The sequence below is a fragment of the Marmota monax genome, unplaced genomic scaffold, assembly GCF_021218885.2.
Source record: "Marmota monax isolate L192 unplaced genomic scaffold, Marmota_monax_Labrador192_F-V1.1 WCK01_AAM20220418_F8-fsc00254, whole genome shotgun sequence".
NCBI lineage: Eukaryota > Metazoa > Chordata > Mammalia > Rodentia > Sciuridae > Marmota > Marmota monax.
The window spans coordinates 35,814-55,862 of record NW_026694584.1 but is presented as its reverse complement, the minus strand read 5'-3'; the positions used below and the strand labels follow the sequence as shown (position 1 = coordinate 55,862).

The 20,049-nt window shown below is 41.8% G+C and overlaps 1 protein-coding gene across 1 annotated transcript in view; it reads left to right on the top strand.

Moving 5' to 3' along the window:
* The window catches only part of LOC124077181 (zinc finger protein 850), a 77,811-nt gene that overhangs the window by 52,969 nt on the left and 4,793 nt on the right, over positions 1 to 20,049 (top strand). The window contains exons 4-5 of the mRNA XM_046421426.2: positions 9,233 to 9,280; positions 18,055 to 18,181. Of these exons, the coding sequence (XP_046277382.2) occupies positions 9,233 to 9,280; positions 18,055 to 18,181 (175 nt within the window). The remainder of the gene's footprint in view (positions 1 to 9,232; positions 9,281 to 18,054; positions 18,182 to 20,049) is intronic.

Sequence of the window (20,049 nt, the reverse complement as noted above, 5' to 3'; positions counted from 1 at the left end):
CCAGCCCCCAAGCTGTGACTTCTTAGGCCCAGTCACCTGCCCACTCACCCAACATGGGGTGAAATGCAGAGGAGGGATCCCAGGAAGAATCAGGAATACTCCTGGAAGAAGAGAAAACAGACACTGGAGACAGATAACACCCTCTGGGCAGACTCCCCTCTGATCTGCAGGGGAACAGCTGGCTACTCCACAGAGCTGGGAAGTCCCTGTCTATGTCAGCTCATGGCACTGTCCAAGCACCCAGGGACCAGGACATCCCCACTTCATAGATGAGGAGACCAGGGCTCTGAGGGAGTTAAATAAACTTCCTGCCCAAGGCCACTGGCCTTGAAAGTGGTAGAGCCAGAATATGAAGCCAAATCCAGTCTCCAAAGTATGTTTTGAACCAATCTTGGCCTCCCAGCTCACTGCTAGTTTCCCTCAGATCCACGAAGATTATTAGACCTAGAGGGGAAAGAGGGGAAGCAGAAAGGATGACGACTACCCGATAGGTCCCCACAGAGGCCTTGTATTGGTCAGTTTGTTGGGAGGCTTCCTGCCTACTCACATCTTCTAGAAGTTTCCACACATATTTTTTGCATATCACCTTTGCAATTTTGCTACTTGAATTACTTTTTGTTTGCTTATTTTTCTTATGTCACCTTGCCTGTTATGCTTACAAAAATGTATTTAGAACCTCTACTGTTTTTGGATTGTCAATCAAACTGTGTACCACTTGCCTCAAATAAAAATTAACTTCAAAATTCCATAGAACTACTAGAGCAGTTATTGGAAGTTAGAGCACACCATTCAAAATCATCTCACATCTGAGGCAGGGTGTTCAGACTCAGTATGGGGAATTAGAGCTACCAGGTCACACTAGAACACAAATGACCCCTCTGCTCCTCTGCCACATGCAGTTTTCCAGGCATGCCTGCAATCTCCCTTGCACTCTGAGAGCAAGGTGAGGGAGGTCCCAGCTCCTCTCAGCCAGGAGACCAGGATGTTCTACCCCAAATGTGGCCAAGTGCACACATCCCATCACAAGACTCCTGGTCCTGGCCACTGCATCCTTAGTTTCCAACACATATCCTTGCAGACATATGACCTTTTTCGGGGCTGTGGTCCCTTCCAACACCTTCTTTCCTGATCACTGAGTCATGTCATAACTCCCAATTTACCTCTTCTGTGATTATTTCTGGGTAAGTGCTCTAGAAAGAAGAAAACAATTTTGCACAATGTCCCCAGAAAGCCAGGCTGTACTAGGCTAAGCACAGTCACATCTTTGCCCACTGTCCTTCTGTCCAGTTGCTGTTCCAATTTCCATGGAAAGACATAGGAGCCACCAACTCCAAAGGCAATAGGGCCTTTGAGAGCATGTGGAAGAAGCCCCTCACTGTACAGAGAGGGAAACCAGCCATGGGGGGCCCTGTCTCCCACCTTGCACAACCAGCTGGGGCACAGCTGAAGTGGATCAATGTCCCCTGACTCTTGTATTCAACTGAGACTGTTTCCACCCCAAATTACATTGAGCTTCTAGCTCCAAGGACAGAGAGTGCAAACCTCTCACTCTAGAATGATCTAGTCTCTGTGGTATGGCCATGCAGTCACAATGACATTCTCTCACCTGGTAGATGAACCACGTTACCTGCTAAACTCTGATAATCCTATAGAAGTGGACATCAGAGGCTTGGGTCACCTCAAAAGACCACAAGAGCCCCTCCTGTGGGAGACCATCTTTGCACGTGACTGAGTTTCCTCCCCAGCTGGGTGTGAGGCACTCAGTCACTTTTAATGTGGTAGAACTTTCCCCACCCTTGTTGGGTTCCAGAGCTCAAACATATGGAGGCGTGTTTCACCTCTGCCCCAAAGATCCAATCATCGCACCTGACCTTGCCACACTGCCTCCCTTGATCTTCATTGGATGGGATTTTCCCCAGAATTCTTTGTTCTCCAATAAAAGCCTTCTTCCTAGTGTGCTCACTCTCTCTCCCTAGCCTCTTCAGTAAAACCTCACTGCCCCCCTGGGGAGCTTGAGACTGGGGGTTTGAGGAGCCTTCCTGGAGCTGGTTTAAAGGTAAAATGGTGTCTGTGTCTTTAATTTAAACTTCCTGAGAATTTCCCCGCATGACAGAACCTTTCACACCCTCTGCACTGGCCTCGGACTAAACCATCCCACCCCACCCTCATCCTGAAGACTCTAAGACTTTCCACCCTATGGATGGGGAAGGCTTCATGTGACTGTTTAAACCAGATGCTGCACACAGACTAAATTTCACCTCTCCCAGGAAGCAATGTGGAGTCACTGAGTCTTCCAGCAGCCAGGCTGTGGCCTGGGCCCTTTTCTCTCACAGTGGGCCACTCTGCTTCCTGCTGCTCAGCCCTATTCTACAACTGAGCTTCAGTCTCGCCATTGCTGGTTCCTCTACCAGTGCTAATGGGGGATGGACAGGAGGGGCCACTGCTTAACACCACCTTCATTCAGCACAACTACCCCAGGAAGAGAGCTGAGTAGGGGCAAGAGACACAAAGAGGCTAAGGGGACAAAGACCATTCAAGGGCAGAGCTTGTGTCAAGGAGACAGGATCCAAGGAAGTCTGGTCTTATGGGAAAGGGATGGGAGAGAACAGAAATCCCCCCCCCCCATCCAAAAACACTTCCTCTACCCTCACTCTGGCTTTACTATTTGGGGTAAGATCTTTACATTTTACAGATTATTTTTATACTAGCTAAAAACTAGAAGGAACCTCAATATTCAAGAGGAGAAATATGGATGGATTCAACCATCTGCTCTTATGTTCAGACACAAGAAAAATGGTTGAAAAATATGGGTGGTTCAGTAACTCAGAAAATGCTCAAATGTTAAAAAAAAAAGAGTAAATTGTATACATGATGAAATTACTACTGTGCTCTCTGAGGCTGCACTTCTTGAGCTAAAGGTCTCGAAGCATATACAACTATAGTGGTGCTAGTGAACTTCTGGGATGGTGTGTAAAATATAGAAAGATATGACCCATCTATGCCCCTGTCCCTACTCAGAGCCTCAGAGCTGCCTGGGACACCCAGCTCTGCCCTTCAGGCCCCGCACAGCTGTCACTGGGAACTCAGGTTAGGAAGCTCATCCTGATGTGTTCAGCATGTCCTGCCTCTTGGAAGTTGCCACACCAAGAATGGCACTCCATTGTCAGAGCCCAAGTCATCTTGAGTTTTTCCCCCTAAATATTCAGGCTTGGACATTCCTATGGGGCTGAACTTGTCAGTGTTGCCTGGACGTTGAGCCCTGACCCTGGTCTCAGGGAGTTTACCATCCAGGGTGAATACTCACAAGTGAACCCTTTGCTCTGGCTGCTCTTCTGGCCATGCAGGGGAATTCAAGGTCACAAGACCATGCCACAAGTCACTCCTACAGTTCTCTGAGTCTCTTTCTGTCTCCCTGCTGCCCAACCCCTCAGCAGGACCCCAGCAGGGAGTTCCTTCATCAGCACTGTTTAAGGCCACAGGCTGCTTGTTAACACGAGGTTGAAACTAGAGCCTGGTCCCCTACTGCCTTTTCTTCTTCTTGAGGCTGCCACTTGTACTGGCCAGAAAATTCTAGGAGAGAGCAGGCCATGTCTGCCATGCCAAGAGTCTGTGCCAGCCTTCAGCACAGCACCTGGCCCAAGGTCCCTGGAAGGAATGGCTGCATTAATTGAACCTCCATAAGACAAGAGTGCTCTGACCTCAGGTTGTGACTCCCACAGTCACATGGCACACCAAGGCTGGGAGGACATTGGGCACATTTGTTTCCAGTCTGAGGCTGGCTTAGCTGGGGAAATGGCCTTAGCTATGGAAGTGCCCACCCCTCTCACCAAGACCAGCTCTGTTTGCATCAAGACAGGCAGGGGTGGGCAGTTCTGATGCTGTGTTTTCTCTTGTAAAGTGCAGAGTGTCCAGCTGTAATTTAGGATGCACGCTGGGCAGGGCCTCTGAAGTTTTTTAGAAAGGCAGGTGTGCACCCACTGCCTGGGATCCCTGTGACTGGCTGGAACCAGGCAGAGCACTCAGGTTGGCCTCGGTTTGTGCAAGGCTGCCATCATGTGGCCGTCACAGACATTTCTCTCCCAAAGTGGCCTGGCCTGGAGCCAGGGAGCCCAGGCCCAGCTGGGTTTTACATTGGCACAGGACGGGTTTTCCCCTTCTGTGATGATCATGGGTTTGTGCCTCCAGCCAGAACACAGGCTCAAGATATGGATTAAACTAGGTTCAGTTTAATCGGGTTCTCATGTTGCCATCCGGGTCTGAGTCTTCTCCAGGACACCTGCCGGGCCTGCCATGAGCCTCCACCGAGGTGGGCAGCGACACACTGACAGCTTCCCAAGGGGTAGAAGCTGTTTGTACCATTTTGCATAGAGAAGCAGATGACAAGTCAGCTGCCGCAGCCTGGCTGGCTGGGCAAAATGACGGGAGGCGGGGTGGGGGGGGTGATGAACAACTTGTGTACGTTGATACAGCAGGAGTGGGAGCCATTTATTGCAGGACAGGAGCAGTATTTATACATTCCACACAGCTTATCTAATTAGCATAAACTAGATACATCAGTCAACCAATAAGGAATCTCCACACTTAATGGCTCGCTGGCGTTACTTCACAAACCACTCCCTCTGGCATTTTGCCAGGCACCATCCAGACTTGTTTACAGACTCTAACAGCAGGCGCCATCCTGACTTGTTTACAACTCTAACAGTCAGCATCCCAAAGGACACTTTAGGGAGGTCTTAGTACAGGAAGAGGTCCAGGTCATTGCACTTGGAGGAAGGGATGTCAATTTCTTAGCGTTAGGACCCAACAGAACATAGAACTCTGGTGACCAGGCACATTCATTCTAGAGACAGTCCCCTATTCAGCTCACATGAAGGAGATGCACAACAGAGCAGGATTTTTTTTTTTTTTGATGTGTCCAAACCTTCCAAGGTTCTAGGCCCCAAAAGTTTAGAGTGGGAGCATTTTCACATGTCAACTCAGCCCTGACCCAACACCCTTGTGGCAGCTTATCAGGAGGCACCCATGGGTAAAAGAGCAGCCCAGAGAGGACCAATTCAGGCCAGTCCTGTGATCACCCCTGGGAAGTCCTTTGGCCTTCTCTCTCTCTCTCTCTCTCTCTCTCTCCCTCTCTTTCCCTCACTCTGTGGTTGTGGAGACTGTAGGCGACCTGCAATGACAGGAGTAGGGTATCTCATGTTGAAACTGGCAGAATGTTCATGTTTGTACCACTGGACATGCCTGGTTATTAAGTATTGGATCCTAGTTTTGCTACCCAAATATTTATCCAGAGACCTTATTCTGACCCAGTGTCACCACTGTATGGAGGCCTATGTACTTATTCACATTTACCTGATCTGGGTATAAAGATTTTCAATGAAAGTATCCCCTGTGGAGTCAGCCAGGATGGTCAGCGTTAATTTTTGGCCTACATGTAAGACAAACTCTTTGCGAGTTCCATGCAGCTCCTTGTTAATTCTGTCTCCTTGGGGAAAGAGGAAGTTCACCACATCATGAACAATGATATCTCTGGTCTGAGGTTAGATGAGCCTACTGGGGTAGGGTCTCCATAGCAGGTACGGGAGATTTCTAGGATAGGCCAGGACAAATAGCCAAGCATGGGGACTCCTCTAGTCTCTGTCTGAGGACTTGACCACTCGAATGACCTACATTCCCATTGCCCAAGAAATCTAGACTGCATTCCTCCCTTTGGCAACTGAATAGGTGTAAATCTCCAGATTGCACACTTGTAGAAATAACAGAGAAAACATTTTCACATCATTTTCAATGTTTACTAGCCACTGAATATTTTTTTCCTGTGGCTACTGTTTTTGTTTTAGCTACCTGCCCCAGGTAGCCCATGTGCTAGTCATCTCCACTGTACTTACACTCCTTTACAAGACTTAAAAACTCACACCTTTGCCAGGAAAGTGTTGGGACAAAGAGGAGTGAGGGTTGCACAAAGAAATGAGGTAAAAGTACTCTCTAAGTTTTTCAGGACTGTGCCACACCACAAAACAAATCTCTAAAGCCCCATCAGGCCAGCAGCTGTGTCCTCACCTGCCTTCATAATGTTCTAGTGAGAAATGTCATTTCTTGCAGCAGTTCAGCCTTTCAGTGCTGGTGGAATGTGAGGTGATTTAATTACATCTTCATTCAGACACGCTGCAGGGACAGAGTATGTGTGTCCTAGTGGGCTGCCTCAGTACCATATGGCATCAAAAGACAATACCACAGATGGGGGTTTAGGACAGAAGTTTATTTGTCCTAATTCCCAAGGCTACATATCAGGGTGCTGGCTAGAAGGATTTCCTTTGAGGCCCACTCTTTGACATGGAGATTGCCATCTTCTGTCTGTTTCCATGACATTTCCCTGTGCTTCTCTGTGTCCTTATTGCTACTTCTTATAAGGACAAAGTGTTAATTGGATTATCCCTCACCCCAACTAACTGGATTAACACTGATCATGTCTTCATGAGCCATATATTCAAATAGAGTCACAGTCTGAAGGACTGGTACTTAGGATATCCACATATGAGATTTGGGGAGAGGACACAATTCAGCTGATGACCTAAAACAGTCTCCTGCTGAAGACAGACTCCCAGGAAAGGCAATACTGAGTGAAGAAATATGCACAGGGAACATTTTAATAGCCACAGTCAGATTACATCACAAAGAGCTGCAGAAGTTACATTGCCACCAGAAATCTCTGACTGTAGCTGATTCTCTGCAGCCAGGATTCCCTGGGTGTTGGCATTTAAAATTTTTTTTTGTTTGGCTAATCTCCTGTCCACGTGGCAAATAAAATCACACTGCTCCATTCTTTTCCAATTTCCCAACTGACAAACTTGAGTCACTTTCAGTTCATTCTCAGCCATTTGGACTTTTCCTCCCCAGAGTTGTCCTCAGGTTCTGGGCCCCGTAATGTGCTTTCTTGCACCCTGTGGTCTAGGAGGAATCTGAGCTGACAAAGCTTTGTTTCTGAAGACTTTCTGCAACATGAAAGAAGGACAAAGAATTGTATCTCTTAAGCCAAAGGGACCTCCTGGGATGTCTTCTCTAGACTCTCTCTTTAAAATAAGGAAGAAATAATATTTCTCCATACTCCATACAGAAACAAACCAGACATTGAGGAGCTCAGGGGGAATTTTATACAGTTCTCTCTGTGGGGAATTCTCAGTTCTGATGCATGCTGCTGAGAAGCCATGTGATGTCTAGAACCCTGTGTTTTCTCTTCCCTAAACTGGGGATGGTTTTTGAGGACTATGTTGATAATGGCTCCATGGAGACTCTTGATATAAGCAGATACAGTGAGTCCACAGGTGACTAAACACCTTGAAGTTGCTTTGTAGGCACTGCTTGACCATCACCTGACACCATATCAATTTTGTTTCAGAAACTTACGCCTTTTCATCATGGACACTCATGCTGTTCACATGCTCCAATACAACATGTTCAAGCTTCCTTGTCTTGAGCTCCAGATTCCAATTCTGTGCTGATTCGTGGTTCTGCCAATCATTATATGTCCCCCTTTGATCTCCCTTCATGCTACACTCCCAATAAAGTAGTTTTTAGCTGCTCGCCTCTATAGTGCCTGTCCATCTGCGTTTTAAAAACACAGGACTTGGTGGTCTTTTATAACCCTCCAGATCAGCCTGTTTTATAGTTGATAAACCCTGATTAACTGCACCACATTTTCAATGTCAACCTATTTTTTGTTGTGTAATGGTGGGTTGAGATTAATTCTAGTTGATGTTTTCTCTAGGTGTAAACAGAACCAGATTCCCTGGATCCTTGAAAGGGAGTCCCAAGATGACTCAGATATTTGAGAGGGTTCTGTTTGTGTTATAATATGTAATACACTATACTATATACACTATACTATATTATACCTATATCTCACAGATTCTGTGTTTTTTGAATAATTGTCACTTTCCAAGTCTGAAGAAAATACAAAATGTTGCATGAACCTTGTAGCCTGGTGCTGTTTTGGCTTTGGAATGAGACTTGGCTCATCAGGAGTCCCAGCCTAGTTCCTTGTTAGTTGTGGAACTTTGACCACAGAGGAAACAGATATCACAGCCTGGCCATTACGTCTAAGGCCAAATTGCCAAATGAGAAGTTTGCATTTAATGTATTTAAACAATGGAGTCAAGGCTGCGGACAGATTGCATTTGTCCCTCACCTCCTGGTACCCAATTTTCCTTTGTTTGCTGTCTGATTTCTGCAATGGTAAAGAACCTCTGACCAGCATCAAGTGGACACTTCCTGGTTGGAGCTCCTTGCTCTCACTCAGGGCATTGTCTCTCCTGCTCTTTGGACCTGAGAAGAAATACTAGTAAGCAACTGTATCCCTCAATGCTAGCATATAGAGGGTTAGACCAAGCCCCTTACCTCCCTAATGGAGGGCACCCATGGCTCTCAAATCAGGAAGGTGGCTGCTGTGAACTGAGATATGCCGGAGAGAGATTTGAGGGTGTTGTTCCAAATAACAATACTTTACTAGTAGTATTTCTTTAATCACATAAAGGTAATATTCTGAAATATCGGGTTATGTTATTAAAATCAATTTCAACTGTTTCTTTTCTTTTATGATATAAATACTAGAAAAAGTCCTATGCCTTGCATATGGTTTTCATGGGATATCGTTGCTTTAGGGGGTTGCTTCCCAGTTCAAAGTTTAATCTGTCTCCTCACAAGACTAGCGAGCAGAAAAGTTAAATGACATTTTACAGTAACTGTCATTATATTCTTTTCATTCATGAATAATATGGCAACATATACAGTCCATAAGTTGAGATGACCTCATATGCAAGCTAAAGTGCAAATATTCTGATGGTTGGGCTTGACCCTGCTTCTGGGAGGAAAATTTCCCTTAAAATCACTGCAGTCTGGAGCTCTGGGGTGTCCTTTCCAGATCTCAAAGGGAAAAAAAGGAAAAAGAAAAAGAAAGCTGCAGCCTGTCATTCTGGCCTCATGCATGCCTGGATTGGTTGTCCTCTTCTGTCACTCAGAAGGCAGGCTCACTGGGCTCACACTCAGGGGGCGCGGTCTGCAGCCGTGTCCAATGAGGAGCGCGTAGTGTAGTGAGCATTGTCCAATCGTGCTCACGGCTGGCGAGGAGGGGGCGGGCTCCGCAATGCAGCCGAGGCGCTTTTCCCGGACTCCGCCATTCCTGCCCTCAGGCTCGGGGCTCTAGTGGGCACTCTGGAGGCTCGTGCCGCTCTGCTTGCAGGTGCTGACGTCCCTGGGAGCCGGCCTGGCTCGCCAGTGCCGGGAAATGGTGAGTGTGCGGGGGCGTCTGGAGCTTGCGGAGGGGGCCTGGGGAGGGAGACCCTGGTTGCCGCGGGGCCGCTGAGGCGGGAACGGAGCTGACCGCCTGGACTCATGCAGCCCCCGGGGTCTGTGGGCCTGCGCCCCGCTCTGGGGCAGTGTCCTGAGGAACCGGCCCGGTTCCGCAGGGCGTCCTCGGCTGCATCGGCAGGTCGGTTCTGGCCGGTTCTGGCGTGAGCGCGGCCGCTGGCCTCTTCCCTGAAGGCGCGGTGATTGACAAGTTGGACGGCGTCTGGGTTGCCCTGCTCGTGGGATTTCCCTGCGGGAGAGCTGCGGTCTAGGGACCTGGCTTTCCCCTGGGCTAGCAGCTTCTTCTCCTGGTTCTTTCCTGGAGGCTGATCGCAGGGGTGCTTTACCACCAGCTACGTCCTGGTACTTTATCTTTATTTATTTGAGACAGGGACTAGCTAAGTAGCTGAGGTTGGCCTTGTTATGGTTCCATTTATAGAGATTTTTCTATTGTAATGAAGAATGTAATTCTTACATATAGTGGGTTCCTGTATGGACTTGTTTATATTGTGATTCCTTGCTCTTTTTTTTAGTATAATATTTAATATACTTGTGGGAGATAATGTTAGCTACTTTTTTACTCTTGTAATTCAAGTTTCTTGGCTTACTTAACACATTTAATTGTAGATGAGTTTTAGGACTTTTTCCTTTGCTTTCTTTTATTAAAAGTAAAGCATGCTCAGTAGATGCAGAAAAAGTATTTTTCAAAATATAGCACCCCTTTATGTTCAAAACACTAGAAAAACTAGGGATAACAGGAACATATCTCAACATTGTAAATGCTGTCTATGCTAAGTCCCAGGCCAACTTCATTCTAAGTGGAGAAAAATTGAAAGCATCACTTCTAAAAATTGGAATAAGACAGGGATGCCCTCTTTCATCACTTCTATTTAACATAGTTCTTGAAACACTGGCCAGAGCAATTAGATAGACAAAAGAAATTAAAGGGATACAAATAGGAAAAGAAGAACTCAAATTAGCACTGTTTGCTAATTTGACCATATGATTCTATACCTAGAAGACCCAAAAAATTCCACCAGAAAATGTCTAGAACTAGTAAATGAATTTAGCAAAGTAGCAGGATACAAAATCCACACCCATAAATCAAAATCATTTCTGTATATCAGTGACAAGTCCTCTGAAAAGGAAAGGAGGAAAACCACCCCATTTGCAATATCCTCAAAAAACAAAACAAAAAAACCTTGGGAATCAACCTAACAAAAGAAGTAAAAGACCTCTACAACAAAACTACAGAACACTAAAGAAAGAAATTAAAGAAGATTTTAGAAGATGGAAAGATCTTCCTTGTTCCTGGATAGGCAGAATTAATATTGTCAAAATGACCATACTACCAACATCATTATACAGATTTAATGCAATTCCATTCAAAATCCCAATGACATTCCTCATAGAAATAGAAAAAGCAGTTATGAAATTCATCTGGAAAAATAAAGAGACCCAGAATAGCTAAAGCAATCCTTAGCAAGAAGAATGAAGCAGGAGGCATCATCAGACCTAACTATACTACAGAGCAATAGTAACAAAAACAGCATGGTATTGGCATCAAAATAGACTTGTAGGCCAATGATACAGAATAGAGAACACAGAGACTAACCTACACAATTACAGTTATCTTATACTAGACAAAGGTGCCAAAAATATACATTGGAGAAAACATAGCCTCTTCAACAAATGGTGCTGAGAAAACTGGAAATCCACATACAACAAAATGAAATTAAACCTCTATCTCTTACCAGGCACAAAACTCAAAGTGGACCAAGGACCTAGGAATTAAACCAGAGATCCTGAGCCTAATAGAAGAAAAAGTAGGCCCAAATCTTCATTATATCAGATTAGTCCCTAACTTCCTTAATAAGACTCCTATAGTGCAAGAGTTAAAATCAAAAATCAATAAATGGGATGGATTCAAACTAAAAGGCTTCTTCTCAGAAAAAGAAACAATCAGGTAAACAGAGAGCCTATAGCTTGGGAGCAAACTTTTACCACTTGCACATCAGATAGAGCACTAATCTCTAGGCTTTATAAAGAACTCAAAAAACTAAACACCCCAAAACCAAATAACCCAATCAATACGTGGGCCAGGGAAATGAACAGACACTTCTCAGAAGAGGATTTACAATCAATCAACAAATATATGAAAAAACTTTCCACATCTCTAGCAATTAGAGAAATGCAAATCAAAACTACTCTAAGATTTTATCTCACTCCAGTCAGAATGGCAACTATTAAGAATACAAACAAATGTTGGTAAGGATTTGTGGGGAAAGGCACACTCATACATTGCTGGTGGGACTGGAAAATGGTGCAGCCAATATGGAAAGCAGTTTAGAGATTCCTTGGAAAACTGGGAATGGAGCCACCTTTTGACCCAGCTGTCCGACTCTTCGGTGTGTACCCAAAGGACTTAAAAATAGCATGCTACAGGGACACAGCCACATCAATGTTTATTGTACCACAATTCACAATAGCTAAACTGTGGAACCAACCTAGATGCCCTTCAGTAGATGAATGGATAAAGAAAATGTGGTACATATACATAGTGGAATATTATTCAGCAATAAAAGAGAATAAAATAATGGCATTTGCAGGTAAATGGATGGAGTTGGAGAATATAATGCTAAGTGAAGTTAGCCAATCCCCAAAACCAAATGCCAAATGTTTTCTTTGATATAAGGAGGCTAATTCATAGTGGGTTGGGAGGGAGAACATGGGAGGATTAGATGAACTCTAGATAAGGCAAAGTTGTGGGAGGGGAAGGGAGGGGGCATGGGGTAGGAAAGATGGTGGAATGAGATGGACATCATAACCCTAAGTACATGTATGAAGACACAAATGGTATGAATATACTTTGTATATGACCAGAGATATGAAAAATTGTACTCTATATGTGTAATATGAATTCTAATGCATTCCACTGTCATATATAACAAATTAGAATAAAAGATTTTTAAAAAAGTAAAGCATGCTGAATTGTTAATTTTTTAAAATTTGTTTTAATTAGTTATACATGACAGTAGAATGCATTTATGCACTTTGATATATTGTACATAGAGGAGGTTTAATTCTACAACATTGTTCATGTTCTAGAATCACATCGGTTATGCAGTCATATATGTACATAAGGTAATAATGTCCATTTCATTCTATTAACCTTCCTATTCCCATATCCCCTCCCATTCCCTCCCTTCATTCCCCTCTAAATCTTAAGGTAATTCTATTCTTCCCTAGTATCCGCATATCAGAGAAAAGATTTGGCCTTTGGTTTTGGTGACTGGCTTATTTTGCTTAGCATAATATTCTCCAACTCCATCCATTTACCTGGAAACACCATAATTTTATTCTCTTTTAATGCTGAGTAATATTCCATTGTGTATATATACCACAGTTTCTTTATCCATTTACCTATTGAAGAGCATCTGGCGGGGAGACGGTTCAACAGTATACCTATTGTGAATTGTGCTGCCATATACATTGATGTGGCTGCATCACGGTAGTTTGATGATTTTTTGATGATTTTAAGTCCTTTGGGTGTAGGCTGAATTTTTTTATTAGTGCATTACATTTATATATACTATTGAGGTTTATTTTGACATACATCATCAAGCATGGAATATAATATGCTCCATGTCAGGCCCCAGTACTTCCTTTGCCCTGTCTTCCTAATCTTCCCCATTCGCTGTTTCCTGGTCTATTTATTTATTGATTTTAAAACTCCTGCTTCATAGATATATATAAAATGAAATTCACTATGATATTTTAACATATGTACAAAGGAATTTTGATGGGAAAATATTGGAGATTAATTTTGGGGAAAATGGTCATCTTTGTAATGACGGGTTTTGTCACATCTACACATGGGATGTGTGCTTGAGTCTTTCATGTGCTTTTGATTATTTTTATTTTGTCATAATTTCTACATACTTTATTTTTCAACATGTATACATGTGAAATACCACATGCAGGTGACACCTATATAAAACTTAAATGTGGTGCTTTGTACTATTTTAAAACTGGATATGATATGAGCAAGAATGTGGCTGGCCCCTAATAACCATTTTCCCCACAGTTCCTCATTTATCTCTTCCAAAATGTACATTCTCCTGAACCATCCTCCTGGGTTTCCCATGTTTGGATGAATACAGCTGTGTTCTTACATGTTGTCATGGACACATGTGATTTCCCTAAGTCTCTGTGGTGGTTTTGGCCATTTTGCAAGGCATACATTTATCAAAACATCATGTTTGACACCATAAATGTAGGCAATTTTTGTCAGTTAAAGTAAAAAAATAAGAATTTTTAAGGTGAGTCAATTTCATGTTCATGTGAAATGAAAGTGGAAAGCAATTTAAAATTTGTAATGATAGGTTTTCTTACTTACAAGTTCAGCACAGGCTGAGAGGGGCATTATAAAAAGCATCTACTTCCCAGAAGATGAATGTTAAAACAAACAAACAAATAAAATTCTAAGTTGTATCTAGCATCAAATTTTTGAGAAAGGTTTGTTTGATATAGATGGATGCTCCTTTGTTTGCGGCATAGATATTTATTATTGTTATGTTTTGTTGATGTATGATTCCCTTAAGCAGTATGAAATGACCTTCTTTATCCTTTCTGACTAACTTTGGTTAGTCCACTTTAGCTCATATGAGGATGGAAATCCCTGCTTGTTTACATGGTCCATGTGAGTGATATGTTTTTCCCCATCTTCAGTCTGAATGTCTTTTCCTATGAGATAAGTCTCTTAAAGGCAGCATATTGTTGGGTCTTTTTTTTTTTTTTAATCCATTCTGCCAGTCTTTGTCTTTGTCTTTGTCTTTTAACTGATGAGTTTAGGCCATTAACATTCAGGGTTATTATTCATTTTAACTTGACTTGCTTTCTCCTTTGTTTGGCATTTTTTTAGTGTAGCCAGCATTGCCATAACAACTGGGAAATCTTAACCCTGTACTTGTGCACAGGGAAATGTTAACCCTATACTTTCATATGGAGGAATACTAGCACAAGCGCACCACAATCACAAGTTAGTCAGACACCTTGATTCTCAGCACCACACCCCATACTCAATTTGATCCTTGTTCTGTGGATACCTTTTTGAGGAGAGCATTTGACAAGCACCTTATCCCACAGCAGGTAGGTTTCTTGGCATATTTTAGCCACCTTCTTTTAAAAGGTATGATTGATGATTTCTGTTTTCCTGTAGATTGGGGTCTTCAGAATACATATTTCCATTATATATGCAATATTTTGCTCACTCATAGGTCAGTTCTGCAATGAAAGATAGTCCCTGTTAGTTTGTATTGAGGGGAGCCCATAACTTGGGATCAGCTCCTTTAAGAGGACTAGTGTTCTGAAGTCTTTTCTGTTCTGGTAGAATCAGCCTGACTCACAGAGAATGTATCTACCAGTACAAGCAAATATTTATAGGTTTATATGAATGGGCATTTGGGTAAAGTATGCTTGTCAGTCATCAGAAGGCTATGTTTTTATACCCTAAGTGTGTATTAGACTTTGAATTGTTTGAGTGCAGAAGATACAGTTCTGAATCACTTGCTGAACAGTCCACTGGAGGCGTGGCCCTCACAAGTGGGCTTGATGAAATCGACACCCTTCCCCTAGTAGCACTCTCCTTGGAGTGTTTCATCAAGAACAGAGGGTGCTTCAGGAAGAGGGGTGAGCCTATGCGATTTCTGTCTGCACCTGGCACTGTTGTCCCAGAGTCCCAACTCCATTCTTTGCCCCTTTTCTCATTACCCTCAGTATAAACAGATTTGGAATTGGTTTGCTACAAGCTGAGATGCTAGGGCCCTGACAAAGGAGTTTGTCCTTCCTGACACTTTTGATTGCCCTGTCAGCAGCCTGATTTCTCCTGGCCACACAGGCAGGTATCAGTTGTCTCAAGGCAGGATAGTGCAGGATTACCACCTTCTATGGGGTGGACACAGCCTGTATTATTGACAGTATTTTCAAGGGCATCCTTAGTGTCCTCTTCTCAGCTGTGAGGAATCCTCTTTCTTTCCAGGTGTCTCCATGTGCATGTACCATCTTGGAGGCATGTTTTTTTAAAAAAAAATTTTATGTATTTATATTTAGTTGGACACAATATCTTTATTTTATTTTATTTTTATGTGGTACTGAGGATCGAACCCAGGGCCTCGCACGTGCTAGGCGAGCGCTCTACCACTGAACCACAACCCCAGCCCCTTGCTTACCTTCTTTCCTTTGGTCTGTCAGAGCTCATGTGAGAGAACTTAGCTTGGTTTTCTGGGCTGATGTTGTTAGCAGCAGAGTCTCAGCCTGTTGTGCCATGACTGCAGAATACCCAGATATCCACTGGCCATTGCCTATGAACTTGCTTTCATTGGTGAAGACACTTTAGTCTGGCAAGTCATCTTGAGCAGTCACATTGTATTGGGCCATTGTCATCTGCTGGCAACAGGTTTCCTTGATTTAAGGTGGCATGGTTTCTCTTGAAGCTGACATTTAGATTGTCAAAAAGGATGGCCTGGAATCTCCCTACCCTCCCAGCAGTCAGCTGACACCCATCCTGTTTTAGTAGGACAGGACTTGGTGAGCAACAAACCCAGTGATGGATTGTTCTAGAGTGGGTTTCTAAACCTCTTGTGGTAAATCACTGGTGTCAGTCACACCCCACAGGACCCTCCTTTCATGGTGTGGTCAAGCTGTCCCACACACAGGCTACTGGTTGCAGTAAACCTCCAGTGTGTGTAAGAGAACTTTAGCATCTGTACCTTGTTTCTCATTCACATAGAGTCTTAACACCTTCTGTGAGTCAGACACAGAAGGGGCTAGGCAGGGGCTCTCATGAGACTTTGTTTTAACTTCTCAAAGGCACCTTGGCATTCTGGTGTGTAAGTGAAATGTTTTATTTATTTCTTTTAAGGCCTCATACAAGAGTTTACCTGTTAGTCCACAATTAGGGACCCAATTATGGCAGCATGTTGACTGTTCTAGTCCACTTTTTCAGTGCTATGACCAAAATTCACAGCAAGAACAATTTTAGAGGAGGAAAAATTTATTTGCTTGTTCCCAGTGTCAGAAGTCTCAGTCCATAGGTGGCCAACTCCATTCCTCGGGGTGAACATCATGATAGAAGCCTGTGCTGGAGAAAAGCAATCGGGAACAAGGTGCCAGGAAGCAGAGAGAGCTCTGCTCAAGAAGGAAAAAATATAAACCCCAAAGGCATATTCCCATGGACCCACCTCCTCCAGCCACACCCTGCCTGCCTACAGTTACCATGCTGTAGCTGTCAGGGGTTAATACACTGACTAGGTAAGACTGTCATAACCCAGTCACTTCATGTCTGAACCTTGCAGTGTCTCATACATGAGCATCTTGGGGACAATTAAAATCTAAATCATAACATTGACATTTCCAGGAGCCCATGTACCTGTCTCTGGTCCTGACTTATTTATCGCTCAAGCTAGTATGCTTTTTATCTGACATTGAGATTCAGGTCATTGGCTAATCTGGAATCCCAGGTGGGTGACATGTTTATGAAATAAGCCATTTTAATGGACACCTCATATCCACATGAGCTGTGGTGGTTCAGTGCAGCAATAATATTTGAAAAATCAGAATTAATAGTTGGGCTGAACTGTAAGTAGATCCTTCTCATATCTTGAAAGTGTGTCACCAAGCCTGGGTCAATAGTGTGTTTGAAAAAAAGGACTCTATCCCAAATTCATGTATAAGTTTTTAAAAATTGAAGATATTTCTTTCATTCACATTAAGTCGTTGTTTTACTATATAAAAAGTTGACATTTTTATGTCTGTGTATGGAAAATATAAATATCATTTGATCAATTTGATTTTGTTGTCTTAACATATTTCTAAAACTGATCTCATTTATAATAACAGCCTTTCTCTGAAAACTCTTTTATCATTCACACTTTCTTTTGACATTAGTGTTTCTTTTCTTCTGAATTCCAGACCAAACAAACTTGGTAATAATCAAGCCCTGCCATTTACTGAATGCTTCATATATTTTCACAAAAAAAATGAATACTCTTACTGCTATCCCATTATTTTGGGTTTTATGAATTAAGATATGAAAAACTCTTAGAGTGATATGTACACATTTCAAATTATCAAAAAGAATTGTTGGTTTTTGCTATTTAATAACACACATAAATCTTATTCAATATTTGAATATCAATGAATGATTCTTTTAGTGGTCTACCTCCTTGCAATCCAAGTTTTTCTTGTATTGCTGTTATTGAAATCACCAAAGAGCTTGCCACATATTCATAAAACCAGGCTTCATCTTAGAACTACTGAATCAGGGTCTCCTTTTTATTAAATCTCTGATTCATGGTTGTACAATTAAAATTTGAGAATTACCCTTCCATAACTCTCTCATGTGAGGAATATACACAGTTTATCCTTTGATATATAAAATAACAATTAAAATGTCTATTCTTGTGTATGCCTTAATTTTATATTTTACTTTATAAAAGTCAAGTATATGCACTCTTTTTGGACTTACATCCCTTTTTCCTTGGCGTTAGATCATAGAGAGTATCACTGTGTTCAAAAGTATCTCACTAAATACTGAAAGTCCCTCACTTACAAGACAGCCATTTGAACTAAATCTTATTTCAACTTCAGTTAAATTTAAAACTCTGTGAATGGTCATGTGGCCAATGTGCTATTTACATACAATTTCTATTCCAGAAACTGTTGACATTCAAGGATGTGGCCGTTGATTTCTCTGAAGAGGAATGGGAATGCCTGGAGCCTGCTCAGCAAAATTTATATGCAGACGTGATGTTAGAGAACTACAGAAACCTGGTCTTCCTTGGTGAGGATGACTTCCTTTCAGAATTCCTAATTAATTACTATATTTAATTCTCTTACAGAATATCTTTTGGGAACTTCTCTACAATAATAATTTTCAGATTTGTGCTTTCAAGAAAAAAGATAGGGGGCTGGGGATGTGGCTCAAGCGGTAGCACTCTCGCCTGGCATGCGTGCGGCCCGGGTTCGACCCTCAGCACCACATACAAACAAAGATGCTGTGTCCACCGATAACTAAAAAATAAAATATTAAAATTCTGTCTCTCTCTCTCTCTCTCTAAAAAAAAAAGATAGGGCATGCTTGGATACAGATAGAATATTAATTATGTTTCTTTTAGTCTTTAATCTTTCCCTTTCTTGGTGTGACATCTGTCATGCTTTCAGATTGTCGTTTTCCTCCACGGATGCCCCAGTTCATCCCAGTTACCCACCACAGCACTTCCCTTTGCTTATGAGGGTCAGCATGATCTGACAGCGCTTCCAGTATTTGTGGGTCTCTTGGATATCTCTGCCAATATTTGGAGAACTCTAAGTCAAATCATTGTAATATATTAACATCATAAATCAGTTTCTCTTACATTATTTGTATATTTATTCATTAAAATTCCCTTATCAGAGCTCTTTTTGAATGCTAGTAATGGATTTCCTGTGAAGTTTTCTGCCATGTAATGAATGTCAAGATTCACAATGGCTGCTCTTTTTGGGTCTACAGTTACAGGTATAAATTGTATTTATACAAAAGGGTTTATAAAATAATGCATCTGTGGTTATTTACGATTTCGTTTTTTTTTCTTTCATTTTATAAAGTAGGCTTTCTCACATCAGTTATACTGTTTTATTTTGTGATTAGATGGCAATTTCCATCATTTCAAAAATTAGGACAATGGAAGTTGAAATTAAAATATGATTAAACCACATTTCTGTTGCCAATAAAATTACACGTGCTTTTACTTGCTTTGATAAATATTACACCTGTTTTTTTTTAATGACTTGTATATTTTACCTGCATTGGTTTTTCATCCTGCCTATGTACATAGTAATGAAAATTTTCTATCTGTAAATTTAATGGAGATTGAATTCCAGGGTACTGTAATAATAAGCTACATCCCCTGCCCCTTTTTATTTATATTTGGAGAAATGTTCTAAGTTATCAAGGATGGCTTTGAATTTACAATCCTCCTGCCTCATAATTGCCAGAAGCAGAGATTATATGCATAACCATCAATTACATATTGATGAATTTATTTTTATTTATAGGTTAAAACCATAGCATTTTAATGGTAGCTTTCAAAAATTTTGCAATTCCATTTAACTAATGTGTTGTTTGAAATTGTGATTTTGTTCAAAACCACAAAACAAAACTTGCTTTCTTCAATATTTTTTTTTTTAAATTGGGCATAATATCAATAGATGTAGTTGTGTTTTAGTACATGGTGAGTTTAGTATATTGTACTTTTGATAAATGCTAATAGAATGAATGTAATGCCTTCTCAGCACACAACTGATAATTATGTGAAAAAATGCATGCATTAATTCACTACATTTATTCATTTTACCATGTATTTCAAAATATGACATGCTTAGTACATATATAAAATTTGTCAATGAAATAAGTCCACAAATAACAAAAAGTACAAGTTGTGTGTCTTGATTGCCATGTGTTGGCTTCATCCAGGTAATGTGGTCATAGGCCATGCTTGGTTTTATTGCTTCTTAAGCTTTTTTTCATGGTGAATCTTTTTGAAGCATGTGTGTTGTTTTTTCCAATTTAATATTTTTGTTCATATTTCTTCTTCATAGTCTATAGTGTCTTTTTCCCTGTTGAACATCTCTGTGGTAATTTCATCCAAAATCTTTCTTACCTCCAGGTGT